The 14,365-nt window shown below is 42.0% G+C and overlaps 1 protein-coding gene across 1 annotated transcript; it reads right to left on the bottom strand.

Moving 5' to 3' along the window:
- Positions 1-481: 481 nt before the first annotated feature.
- On the bottom strand, positions 482-1,886 carry LOC121970157 (expansin-A4-like). Its single transcript, XM_042520670.1, has 3 exons — positions 1,679-1,886; positions 1,268-1,586; positions 482-1,094 (listed from the first exon to the last, which is right to left on the bottom strand). Exons 1-3 carry the CDS (start codon positions 1,815-1,817, stop codon positions 785-787), a joined length of 768 nt encoding a protein of 255 aa, XP_042376604.1. The 5' UTR covers positions 1,818-1,886; the 3' UTR covers positions 482-784.
- Between the last annotated feature and the right edge of the window lie 12,479 nt (positions 1,887-14,365).

Genomic DNA, 14,365 nt, shown 5'->3' with positions numbered 1-14,365 from the left:
CTGAAGATGAACTGTTACTACTAAATCAGTATCCTTTTCCTTTTTTTTGTTAATTCAAGGTTTTGATGGACCTGGATGACCTACAAGGCTTAAATAAAATTGTTTTCCTATTATTTTTAATATTTGCCTTTTTCTTCTTCTCAATTTGTCTAGATTTATTTCACAACATCTTCATTTCATATCCAGCCCAACAAAATGATGTCGGTCTTTGTTTCTGCCCGTAGAGGAAACAGTACCGATTGCTGGCATGACTTCCGTTGTAAACTTACAACGAAATAGGACCATTCCCTCAAACATTCATGCCCAGAACATGTCCTTTGACAATGCTGATGCCTTCCAATTTAATCTTTAAGCAAATTGCGTATCCATTGCATCATACATTCATGTCCACTTGAAGACATCATCCCTTTAGCACCACTGGTCCGTCGCATAGAAATGTTAATGCATGAACAAACGCATCAATTCAGCACCGACATTGACATTTGGTAAAAGTGATTCTTATTCACCCTTCAGATGAATAGTTAATTAAGCTTACAATAAAAACAGTCAAACATCAAACAGATACATTGATCAGCAACTGCGGGCTACAAGACTTCCTTTTGCTCTGCAGCCACTTCAGCCACCACTTCTACCATATCTAATATTGTATATCTTCCTCTGTAATTCCAATTGCTTAGCAAAATAGGGACACAACACGAGCAACGCCTCTGAACGCACACCGCCACCAATTGCAGCAAAAAGAAAGAAAGAAAAAAAGCAGTTGCCGTCGTACTCTTTTCTGGCGTCACACGCGGAAGTTCTTGCCCTCGAAGGTCTGACCGAACTGCCAGTTGGAGGGGACGATGTTCCAGGAGGTGGAGGTGCGACGGTCACTGCCGGTGATGCGGAAGGAGAGGGACTGACCGACGAGGACGGCGTTGGACTGCCAGTTCTGGCCCCAGTTGCGGGACATGGGCATCCACTCCGTGCGGGAGCCCTTCACGCTGGCGCGAACGATGTCGCCGGCGCCGGCCACGTTGGTGATGAGCACCAGGTTGAAGTACATGTGGCCGTTTATCGTGAACCGAATCCCTCCGGACTTCCTGCACGGAATCCTGCGACAATGGCCCCAAGTTACTCCGCTCCGCCTTTGGTCAAAGAAGGGACTTTTGGATGCACTTTTTTTTCAGGAAAAAAAATATCGGTTTTATATCAAACTGTAGAGAGCAGATATTTGCCGACAGTGCGTCCGTGCTCTCACCAAAAATTAGATGACAAATGAAGATACCTTCTATACGAAACCGGAACGATCCCGGCGCGGTACTCGGCGATCTTGAGAAACATGGGCATGGCGAGATCAAAATGTGGGCGGGGCGGGTTGCACCACCCGCCATTATCCGAGGGGAGCGCGTAATTCGGCGGGCAGAAGTTGGTCGCCGTGATGAAGATGGAGGGGCTCCCGGCGTGGCACCACCGCGGGTCGTCGGCGCACTTGATCTCGAAGCACGATCCGCAGCTCTGCCCCTGGTTAAACAGTGCCGTGCTGAGCGCAGCATTCTCCACTCCATAACCCTGGCTGTAGAGATTCCCGTACCCGCACGCTCCTCCTACGCCACCGCCACCACGTAAATCGAGTCGATCTCAATTTCTCCCAGCGAGACCATCAGCAAAGCAGAATAACAAGAGCAATGTGGCTTACCCATGGTGCCGGAGGCGTCGCTGCCGCCGTAGAAGGTGGCGTGGGCGCCCTGCCACTGACCGCCAGTGTAGACGCCAGGAATGCGGGCGGAGGCTGGCACAAGAAAGGCGAGGAGAGCAAGGAAGGAGATAAACGCCATTACCGACTCGCTCGATTCCGCTCTAGGGTTTGCAGGTGATGGCGAAGAAAGGGATGGGAAGCGGAGCAATTTATCGGCTCGAGGGTGGTGGGAAGCGTGTGTCCGAGATAAGGCCAAATAATGGCAGACGGAGTAATTAACACCACTTTTGGACAAGAAGCAACTAAAGCAAAAGCGCCCGCCGCGAAGTTTTGACCGTCCGATGCTCATTCAACGGTCACGATGCATTTTCCTTGCTTATCTCGGTCCCCCCGCCTCTTACACGTCTCATACTCTTCCGTCCATTTGCCCGGTGGGGTCCGCGGTCCGTTCCGGGTTCACCGGCCGAGATTTCGCACCGCCAAAGCGGGACCATTATCGAGCTCTCGCTGCTCACATACCCGTCATTCTACTGGATGCGCCAGTGGCGCCCACCGAAGATATGCGGGTCAGGCGACGAAGCGGGTGCGCGTCAGGGCCGAACTCAAAAATCGCGCGGAAAAGCAAGCGGGAGCAGCGGCGTGATTGGACCTACCCGCCGAGGCCAGAGAAGTCGGTTTCGCACGCAGAACTAGTTATCCCGTCCTCGCGATCCGTGCTGCAAATCGAACGGGCCAGATCAATTGAGATTTATAGGTAATTTCTCTTCGAAGGCCGATTTTTGCGGCCGAGTTCGAAGTTAAAAGCCAATTTGTCACGTTGCGCGTCGACACTTTCTCCTTCACAGCTCATTCTTTGTCTCTGGCGCCCTCACATTTGACTTTTATACGGATGGGCTGGATTTCGTGCGGCTGCCTCCATGCACGCACCGACGTACGTACGTACATGTGTCTACGCTCTGCTTAAAAAGTCGTGCAGCACTAGGGCGACTAATCAATATATATAGGCATGCAATTAATGATTATTGGATGAATATTATTAATGTGGCCTTCGCTTGGCACGTGGAGGTTGCACCGAACATGCCGTGTTTTTTGCCACCCTCTCACTCGGCTTGCCGTCCAGTCGCAACGACATTCCTTCAGAATCGGGTAAGCGATCAACCATGTCCGGTCATCGTCCTGGAAGAACAAATATAATCATGCAGGAGAGCACGGTTTAAAATTCTAAATAAGTTTTAAAAATTTACTATTCTCTTCAACATTAAAAAATCACTCTATAATTTTTGTATGGATTTTACATTATTAAAAAAAGATTTAAAATTTTAATTTTTAAAATAAAAATTACAAATCTCACACCATAACGATTCGCAAACCTCCTCACAAATTTTAATGCCCTAACAATTTATCTGTCTTGGGCTTAGGGCTGAGGCTTGCATTGCAGGCTGTAGACATGTTGTAGTGAAGTCAAAGATAACGTAGCATTTGCGTCCAGGCGTCAGCCTCTGGCCAGAAAGTCCAAGATGGGGCAGGCGGTGCAATTGGTTTTTTATGGAATTATGTTGAGGAGTTAGAGTAGCTTGGGAGGTTGACCATGTACTCTAGGGTTAGGGTAAAGTTTACGGCAGCAATGGTGTACTTGGGGCTGTAACACTTTGTGAGTAGCAGGGGGCAGAGGTGTAACCTTGGACTCTGTCTTTTGGATGCCCCTTGTGTCACGCATCTTTTTCATATGGTAAAAAGGTGATTCGTTCGCCCCTAGTGCCCCCGTCAATTCGTCCCTAGGTCAACATGGAGGAGGTAAATCACGGATGACTACTAGCCATTAGGAAATGGCAAAGACATAGGGGAGATTATGCTCGGTCATGCCGAATTTCGATCCCAAAACCTCATATGATAATACCTTATATCTTAACCATTGCACCGCTTTAAAGGGACACCACGCATCTTTTCCAGCAACAAGAGTTGACGGAGGCATGCACCTCTATATCTGTCAAATGCTGATGAAGGATGTTTTGAAGGCAACTGCACGCTGAAATTCAAAGACAAAAGTTGATGCTATTATTAATTATCATTCTGTTGGCCCATTGCAGTCATTTGACAGTGTTCATGTGTAGAACTCCAGATTTCTTGCATCGGTCAAACTGGGTGGCTAGAATCTGGCCGTGGAAAATAAATTTATCTAAGCTAAAAATTAATTAAGTATTATTAATAAAAATTAATTAGGTATTATTTTAAAAAAATTAAATATGAAAATAGATGAAAAAGGATATAATTAATTCATAAAATATGGTATTATCTTAAAAATTAAATATAATGACCCTAAATATTATATAAAAAAAAATCTATTCTTACCGACTAAAATCTAACCATTTAGTATTGTGCTTCTGCATTCCCAATCTATTCTTCGTTTTTTCTCCTACACGAAAAAATAACCTTGGCACAATTCAAACACGACATGAGTATATATCAAAATACTTTATGTTATGCAAATTCACTCAAGCAAGTACATATACCTTCTTAAAAGCTCAATAAAAAATGATACTCCATAATAAGTTATGATACGGTGAATATAAGGGATTCCCATATAGGATTAAAAGGTTATGTACCTGACTGATTGACTGATGTGGAAGTCAAAGTCTGTGAGGGTCAATAGGAGTGGACTACCAATCAGATTATCCAAAAAATCTTCTGATCAAATTATCCGAGTAATTGAGTTCTACTCCCTTAAATCTACTGACCAGGTTCCCTGAGTCACTGGGCTCTACTCCCTTAAAACTCCCGACTGAATTCCGAAAGTCACTGGACTCTGATCTCTTAAGACTCTCGATCGAATTCCGAGTCACTAGACTCTGCACCCTTAGGACTCCCGATTGGATTCCCTGAGTCCCTAGACTCTGCTTCCTTAAGACTCGATCGAATTCTCTGAGTCACTGGGTTCTATTCCCTTATGACTCTCGATTGAATTTTGAGTCAGTGGGCTCTACCCTTTAAGAATTCTAACCGGATTCCCCGAGTCATCGGGCTCTGCTCACTTAAGATTCTCAATTGAATCCTCTGAGTCACAAGGTTCTACTCCCTTAAGACTCTCGATCGAATTCCTTAAGTCACTAGGCTCTGCTCCCTTAAGACTCTCGATCGAATTTTGAGTCACTGGGCTCTGCTCTCTTAAGACTCCCAGCCAGATTCCCCGAGTCATTGAACTCTACTCACTTAAGACTCTTGATCGAATCCTCCTAGTCACTGGGCTTTGCTTTCTTAATACTCCCAACTCCCAACCAAAGACTCTCAACTCATGGGGCCCAGCACTCCTTAGCTCCTTATTAGATGAACAAGCTGTACTTTAGGTATGCTTGCTCATTATCCAAAATTGGCCTCTCTCTTTATTGATCTACTTTCCCTTTGTTGGGTTGAGCCCAAAGAGCCCAATGGGCTTTCCAGATTGTAGCCGAATCCCACAATTAATGCTATGTGTGGTGATGTCAGATATAATACAAATATGGAATACCAATAATATATAGGCGATGAGATTGGTCAATACTATAAAAAATACACAGATAAGATATTTTTCTTACTCTAATATGATATTTAATTATTACATTTATTTAATAGGGGGATTACAAAGTATTATAAAAGGGTCTTTCCCCCATAGGTGCAGGTATGCTTCCTCATCGTGAAAAACTTACTTGCTTCTACTATTCTTATTACATATTCCTCCATCTCACTAACTTGAGCTTTGAAGTAATTGTGTCAGGATGACGCTCCTTCTTCCTCTCCCTTTGGTGCTTCCTACAGGTACCATCCTCTCAAAGCCTTCTCCTTCCAGTTAATTTCCTAGCAAACTCACAGGTGGTCTACTAAACGAGTAAACAACAAGATTTATCTTGAAACCACGAAGAAGAAAAATGCATCTGATGGCCTATCTCTTTTGTTAGTGCAGATTGTACTAATAATCAGGTTTTGATGTATGACAAATAGGTTAAAATTAGATGTGTTATTTGTCAAACCTATTACCAAGTGTGTAGCACTTGATAGGTTTAGAGGACCAAAACACCAGGTTGAAGTCCAGATTGGTCGATATTGGCAGAAGGAAATTCAGATTGGTTGAGATCTAGTAGAAGAAAGTCCTATTGTGTCAAGGGATCTAACGCCAAGGAAGTTTACGATTGGTAAGTGGAGGTAAGCAACTGGAGGAGAGATCTAGTGAGGACGCATTCCCGGTTGAGGGAATAGTAAGTGTCGGTCCAACCAAGAGTTTATGCAAAACTCAAAATTAGGATCGGACGGTCTAAAGGCTGTCAAAACTCATTATATATATATATATATATATATATATATATATATATATATATATATATATATATATATTGTGTTGCTTGAACTAACGTGTTTTGTAGGGGGGAATCAAACCTGCAAAATAGCCGAAAAGCGGAGGTCCAGGAGCACAGACCTTGTCCAGGCACCCGGGCCAATGCCGTCGAGGGAGACTAGGCAAGCACCTGGATGGTCCAAGCGCCTGGAGCATGTCTAGGCACTCGGACCAGCAAAGTTCATTCATAAGCTGAGTTGGAGCGCAAGGAGTGGCCAACCCACATCAGTCGTCCAGGCATCCGGAGGAGGTCCAAGTGCTCGGAGGTGGATAAACTTCGAGGATGAAGTTTCGACGAGAGCTCACCACATCAGCATAATCCAAGTGCCCAGGAGGGGATCCAGGTGCCTAGATGGGGCTATAAGAGGAACCTTTGACCAGCAGCTTCAATGCATCAAGTAATTCGACTTTCATTCTTGCACGCTGCTCAGAAAAAGCTCTTATGATGCTGTAACACTCCTCCAATAACTAGCAATCAAGTTTTGCTTATTTTCTCTGTTGTCAGTAACTTTTCCTTATAGTTCTTGTACTTTAATTGAAACATTCGAACTATTAGTGGATTGCCTAATGAAAGCACTCAATAAGTATGGGTCTTAGAGTAGGAGTCATCAAAGGCTCCAAACCAAGTAAAAAATTACTTATGTTAGTGCTTGTCTTTTTCTTTCTCCTTAGCTTTATTTCCGCTACAAACTCGGTATTTCAAAAGAAAAGAATGATTTCAAAATCACGTGATTCACCCCCCTCTCACTTGCTCATGATCCAACAAGTGATATTAGAGTGAGGTTACGCTTGGAATTGGTGCAACCACTAATCAAGCAAAGGGGGGGGGGGTTCTCTTGTTTACTTTCTTCTTTAAATCTCGTTCAGTTTTAAGATTTTTGACCAAGTTCAAATTAGTGAAATCACCTCTTTTGGACAAGTTTTTCGCATTGCAAAATACTCTGAATTGGTACAACACCAATCGAGTTTCTTTTTGTACTTATCATCTCCCACACTACTAATCCAAGACTTAGTCTTAGGATTTCTTTGTTAGCTTATTTTTTGTGTGTAAGGTTCTATCTTTAATTACCCAAGGAAAAGGTTACAGCACTGCTCGCCCTCCACTCTTTAGCGGGAATAACTTCCCCTATTGGAAAAGAAGAATGGAGGTATACCTGAAGAAGAATATCGATCAATGGTTCACCATCCGATGAGGATACAAGGCGTCGATAGATGAAGCAATTAAAGTACCTCTCGACCCAGAAGATGGAATCCAAAAGACAAGAAGAAGGCCCAAATCGACTCAAAGGCACTGAATACACTTCAGTGTGGTTTGACAAAAGAAGAACTGAGCCGCATCAGCACGCACAATTCAGCCCGCACGAGAATATGAAGGAGTTGTGAGACAAGCTGGTCGAATTACATGAGGGCACGACCGATTCAAAGGTAACCAAGAGAGACTTACTTTTGAACTATTTATTTAACATTAAAATGCAGGATGGTGAGACTGCAAGTCAACTCCATGCCAGAATAAAGAACATCCTGAACAATCTTCACCTAATCGGGCATCAACTTGAGAACCATGATCTGATAAGGTATGCTCTCAATTCCTTTCCTCGAAATACATTGTGAGCATCTATAGTAAATGCCTATAAAATTTCAAAGAATCTCTCTAAGTTAAAGTTAGATGAATTATTCTGTGAACTAGAATTATATGAACAAACTAACGTCAAACATGTTGAGAAGGGTATAGCTTTTCTTGCAGGTCCATTAAAAGAAATGAAGACTAGAACTCGAGTCAAGCTTGAGTCAGAAGATGAATCTGACTCAGAAGCCGACAAAGAAGAACAACCAGTGAATATGGTCAGAAAAATATTCACTAGAAGGAAGAATAACTTCATAAAGAAAAACTTACAAGAAATGATCAAATCTACACCCAATGATGCAAAGGCAAGGATAACATGCTCCAGATATAACAAAAAGGGGCATTTCAAGCACGAGTGTCCAAATCAGAAAGAGGATAAGTCTAAGAAAATGAAGAAAAAGATGGCACTCCACGCCACTTGGGATGAATCCTCCTCAAAAGAATCAGACATAAAAGATCGGAAGCAAGCCAAGCCACCTCGTACTTATGACAACCGGACTCGAATAGAAAAGCAACTCAAATCATGAAGAAGAGTTTGAATATGAATCAAGCCACGAGTCCACACTCATTTTCGAAGGTTCGAATGTGGTAATATCTATCTTAATTGTAAAAATGTTTAAAATAATTACATGTCTTAATAAAAAATTAATTAAATATGAAAAACAAACTGAAACACTCCTTGAGGAAAATCAATACGTCAAGGAACAATTTAATACTCAAATCGAAAATGAAATCCAAATCAAGTTATAAAACTTAAGGAAAATACCATTTTAAAAGGTGGAATGTATAAACTTAAATGATTATTAGAAATCTTCACCACAAAATCAAAGAATTTAGACTTAATCCTTAAATCACAAAAAGTTGTATACAATAAGTTCGAGCTCGGATATAAGTTCAGCTCGACAAATAAAATGTTCATCTTATTAACAAGTCAAAATACAAAACAATCCAAAGCTTGGGTTCCAAAAGCTTGTCTAACCAATCAAATAAGATTCAATCAATACTATATACCTAAAAATAAAATACACTACCTAAAACCAAATCAAAATAAACCAAATAACTCAACCTTTAAACCTACTAAGCTAAATTCAAACTAAAGGGCAACCCGGTGCACAAAGCTCCCACCATGCGGAGTCCCAGGTGTTAGTTAGAGCCCTAGAGCCAATCATTTGATGATTGTATGGACTCATTGTATCATATTCTTGTATATTAATAAAGGCATTTGTTTGGTTATTATACTTATTTGTATTAGTGCCAAATAGACTAAGTATAATAGCGTCCTTGAGTAGAAGGTTCATACCTATATCAATTGATTAGTTGAATCGATAGTGAGATGATATAGGGAACACTACTCTAAATCATTCCTAGTCGAGTATTAACATTCAGGGACAATGTTAATGCAATAAGACTAGCATGTAGGTCAGCTCGATGACTTGATCTCACAAGTCATGGATATAGAGATATCAAGCTGACACATGGGTATACATTGGAGAATGTATACTGAATGACCCGCCATGAGAAAGTATCATGGATCGTTATATGAGTGTCATATACTTTCTCATGTGGCTATTAGTATGACTATTAGTCTTTAGATCTGAAGTCACCATGGATCCCTACATAAGGAGTTATGTACTTTGGTTTCGTCAAACGTCACCCATAACTGGGTGGACTATAAAGGCGATTACTGGGTATATAACGAATTATGCAGAGGGATGTGAGTGATGTAGATGAGATCTATCCCTCCCATATGACGGGAGCGACATCGGTATTCTTGATAGAGTGAGATCACTAAGTGCATGGTCATGCCCAAATGAGTCAACATTAGATGTTGAGCTCATTTGATTGAGTGAGTCTACTTGGAGTTCAAGATTTAGATTGATTAGAGGATGACACGGTCTATGCCTCATATTGATCAATCTAGATGTCTAGGATAGAAGGACAATGTCATATATTGTGAGGAGTCACAATTAGTAGTCACAAGGTGATGTCGGATCTCGACATTCTTGTAACTTGGGTAGTAATGATGTGTTGCTAGATACCGCTCATTACTTATGCTCCTAAATGGGTTTAGGGCATTGCCAACGTTACAAGAACCTATAGGGTCACACACTTAGGACAATTAGATGGAGATAAGGTTCATATGATGAACCAAGAGGACTTGATTCATTTGATGGATCCAATTGGATTAAGAGTAATCCAAATTGGGCTAATTGAGTTAGACTCAAGTTGATTCATGTATACAATGAGTCTAATTTAGATTATGACTCATTAGATCAATTTAATTTAATGAATTAGATTCATTATATTAAGTTGGCTTGAATCAAATGGTTAGATTAGATCAACCATGGAAGAGATTTGGTCAAGTTTGACTTGACTTGAGAGGAAGATTAAAAGTCAAGTTTGACTTGACTTTATGCCACCTCATTGGTGAGTTGGCATTGATGTGGACCAATGATGTTACTCCACATCATCATGGGTGCCACCTTATGGAAGTTACAAAGCCATTCTCTTTAATGACTTCATATTAATTGCAATTAATGCAATTAATTTGGGAGTTTCACAAGGGAGAGTGGCCGGCCACTTTGGGTTTGAATGAGAATTCATTTTTTTCATTCAAGTGTGTATCTTCTTCCTTCTTCCTCTTGAAGCTCTTCCTCTCCCTCTCCTCCTTGCTTGGCCGAATCTTACCAAGGTGCTAGCACACCTTTGTGTGAGGTTTTCTCCACCTACGTGTCCGTGTGGATACTTCTAGAGGACCGACGCTTGACGGTCTAGAGATCCGGCAATTCCTTGGACGAGCGGGAACGCGAAAGGGCACGCTTCAAGGTATACTTCTCAACACATAGATCTAGGAGTAGATCTAAAGGTTTTTGAAACTCGTACTCGTAATTTTCGTTCGGTTTTCCTTGCAAGGATCTACGGCTTTGGGTGATTCGGGGTTTCCGCGACGCGAAAAGCTGTTTTCGCGGCCCGAAAAACCCAACAGTGGTATCAGAGCCACGTGCAAGGCTTGTACGAGTTTATTTTTTGGTTTTATGAAAACTAAAGTTTCTGTAATTTTCTGTAAAATTATGATTTTTGGGTTTTTATGAGTATTTTTCTCAAGTAATCGAAGCACAAGTGTTTAGACGCTTGTAGGCTTCGACTACCGGGAAGATTTTTCCAAAACGGTGATGTTTCGACCCAAATCCGTTTGGGACAGCGAGCGAAGGCACTGTAGGATCGCTTAGGAGCAACTCACGATGGTTAGATAGTGGGTAGGGGCACTCCCCCTAACCCCGCAAGGGGATTTGCTTCGCGATTGCGCCCGAAATCGCTAATCGGGACCGCCGGAATAATTCTTCTCAAAGGTTTCGTCCCAAATTGTTTTGGGACAGCGGGCTAAGGCGTTGTAGGATCGCAAAGGAACCATCACGATGGTTAGATCGCGGGTAGGGGCGCTGCCCCTGCCCCCGCAAGGGGATCCGTTCCGCGATTGCGCTCGAAACCGCTAAACGGGACCGTCGGGAAATTTTACTCGTAAAAATTGTAAAAATTAATTTTAAAATTATAGAAAATTATGAAAATATATAATTTTGAATTATATATTAATTTTGTGATAGTCATGGCCCAAAAACCCAATATGATTGGATTGTGTTGTAATTCATAATACGGCCTGCGTGCCGTTATGTGTTTGCGCGTGTTGTATGTTTTTATTTTTCCGCGACCTGCGCGTCGTGCCTTTCTCATATTTTCTGGTTGTAAATTAGATTTAGACTCGAATGTAACTCGAGTTTCAAATTGTAATGTACAAATTGGAGCGGTGGAGGGTCCACACGAGACGGAGTTCCGAGGCGGGCACGAGCAACACAAGGTGGTCAAATGGAGGAGCTTGGAGAAGCTGTTGACCCTAGGTTGACCATTCGATCTTCTCATTGGCTTGAGAAGATCATAGTGGGGCCATGACTAAATCACAAATAGATTAATTAGTTAATTGCTTATGTATATGATGCATGTTTAATAAGTAATTAATTAATTAGTGCCTTACGATTAGATTAGATCTAAGTCGTGCACATGATGCACCCTTGCGATTAGATTAGATCTAAGTCGTGCACAAGATGCATCCTTTTCGATTAGATTAGATTTCGATCGAACCAACTCTAAATGCCTAACCGTGCCGTGATACCTATCACTACCTCGATCACATGTATTGTTGAATCTGCCAAAGCAGAGCAATACATATTATCTTGGTAGGGTACGGAGGGACAATCTTGGTCCCGCCTATCAACGCATGGGCGAGTACAAACTCAATTAGATTGAGTATTCCTAGTTTACTCGGTTGGATCGAGTACAACTATAGGCATTCTTCCAATGGTTGGAAAGGTAGGACAAAATCACGTTTATATTAATTCTCGGGCGTATTAGCCAAAGCTAACTCGAGTTTTAATATAAATGCGGATTTTATCCTATAAACAAGAGTTGCATAGAGATGTAATTGGTAATCGTTACCTACCGATCATACTAAGCCATGGGCGTATTAGCCAAAGCTAACTCAAGGGTTAGTATGATGTGAATCTTGTCCCACAAGAATTATAGAATTCAGTGGGAGCATCATTTAGTTAAAGGCCTAATTAAATGATTAAGAATATGATATTTATTTCTGCTTTTATTCTGTTGTAGATAACCATGACGTCAAATACGAACACCTTCTCCCTGCGATCTGTCCTTAAGAAGGACAAGCTCAACGGAGCAAATTTCCTGGACTGGTACAGGTACCTGAGAATAGTTCTCACTCAGGAACGTAAACTGTACGTTCTGGAGCAGCCCATTCCGGAGGCTCCTCCTGCCACTGCCACGCGAGCTGACCGGGATGCTTACAAGAAGCATCAAGATGATGCATTAGATATGTCTAATGCTCGCAACCATGAACTCTGAGCTTCGGAAGCAACATGAGTTGATGTGTGCTTACGATATGGTTGAACATCTTCGTCATCTATATCAAGGACAAGCAGGGCACTGGAAGAGGAACTTCACAGGATACCTGGAAGATCTTAACAAGAAGAGAAATAAGATTTCTACTTCAAGTATAAATGTTATAGAAGTCAACCTCTCTATTTCTTCGTCGTGGGTATTAGATACCGGATGTGCTTCGCACATTTGTACTAATGTACAAGCACTGAGAAATAGCAGAGCATTGACAAAGAGCGAGATAGACCTACGAGTAGGCAATGGAGCACGGGTTGCTGCTGTTGCTGTAGGGACTTATTTTCTATCTCTGCCCTCTGGGCTTATACTAGAGTTAGACGATTGTTGTTATGTGCCTGCATTGACTAAGAACATTATATCAGTTTCTTGTTTGGACAAGAAAGGATTCTCATTTATAATAAAGAACAAATGTTGTTCTGTCTATTTAAACGATATGTTCTATTGTAGTGCACCTTTGATAAACGGACTCTATATTCTAGACCTTGAGAGCCCTATCTATAACATAAATACCAAGAGGTTCAAGTCAAATAACCTGAACCAAACCTATCTTTGGCACTGTCGCTTAGGTCATATAAATGACAAGCGCTTATCCCAGCTCCATAAGGATGGTTTGCTGGACTCATTTGATTTTGAATCATATGAGATATGCGAGTCATGCCTACGAGGCAAGATGACCAAGACTCCCTTTAGTGGGCACAGCGAGAGAGCAACTGATTTGTTAGGACTCATACATAGTGATGTATGTGGCCCTTTCAATATCGCTGCTAGAGGCGATTATAGATACTTCATCACGTTTACTGATGACTTCAGTAGATACGGTTATGTGTACTTGATGACACATAAGTCGGAATCCTTTGAAAAGTTCAAAGAATTCAAGAATGAAGTACAGAACCAGCTTGGCAAGAGTATTAAGATACTTCGATCCGATCGAGGTGGAGAATACCTTAGCCATGAGTTTCGTGACTATCTAGCTGAGTGTGGGATTCTATCCCAACTCACTCCTCCTGGAACACCACAGTGGAATGGTGTATCCGAACGGAGGAATCGTACATTATTAGATATGGTACGATCTATGATGAGTCACACAGATCTTCCGACATATCTATGGGGATATGCTCTAGACACAGCAGCTTTCATTCTCAACCGAGTTCCATCCAAGGCCGTGATAAAGACAACATATAGGATATGGACTGGGAGAGATGCCCAGGTGTCTTTTATGAGGATTTGGGGCTGTGAGGCTTACGTTCGACGTCAAGTCTCAGAAAAGTTAGGACCCAAATCCGACAAGTGCTATTTTATCGGATATCCCAAGGAAACTAAGGGATATTACTTCTATATTCCCAGTCAGCACAAGGTAGTTGTGGCAAACACTGGGGTCTTTCTAGAAAGGGATTTTGTTTCTAGAAAGACTAGTGGGAGCGCGTTCGATCTTAAAGAAGTTCAAGATGCGAATAATAGCATTGATGCCTCGATGGAAATTGAACTGGAACCACAAAGTGTTGTGGATGATGTTGTTCCACAAGGAGTTGAGGAACAATAACCGATTCAAGTAGACATACCTCTTCGCAGGTCTGATAGGGTACGTCGTCAGCCTAAGAGATACTCATTTCTCTTGTCTGACCATGATGACATTGTGCTCATAGAGGATGAGCCTACCACCTATCAGGAAGCTGTGATGAGACCAGATTCTGAGAAATGGCTAGAAGCCATGAGATCCGAAATGGAATCCATGTAC

Source organism: Zingiber officinale, chromosome 4A (genome assembly GCF_018446385.1).
Source record: "Zingiber officinale cultivar Zhangliang chromosome 4A, Zo_v1.1, whole genome shotgun sequence".
Lineage (NCBI taxonomy): Eukaryota > Viridiplantae > Streptophyta > Magnoliopsida > Zingiberales > Zingiberaceae > Zingiber > Zingiber officinale.
Note: the sequence above shows the minus strand (reverse complement) of the source record. Positions and strands in the feature narration are given on the sequence as shown.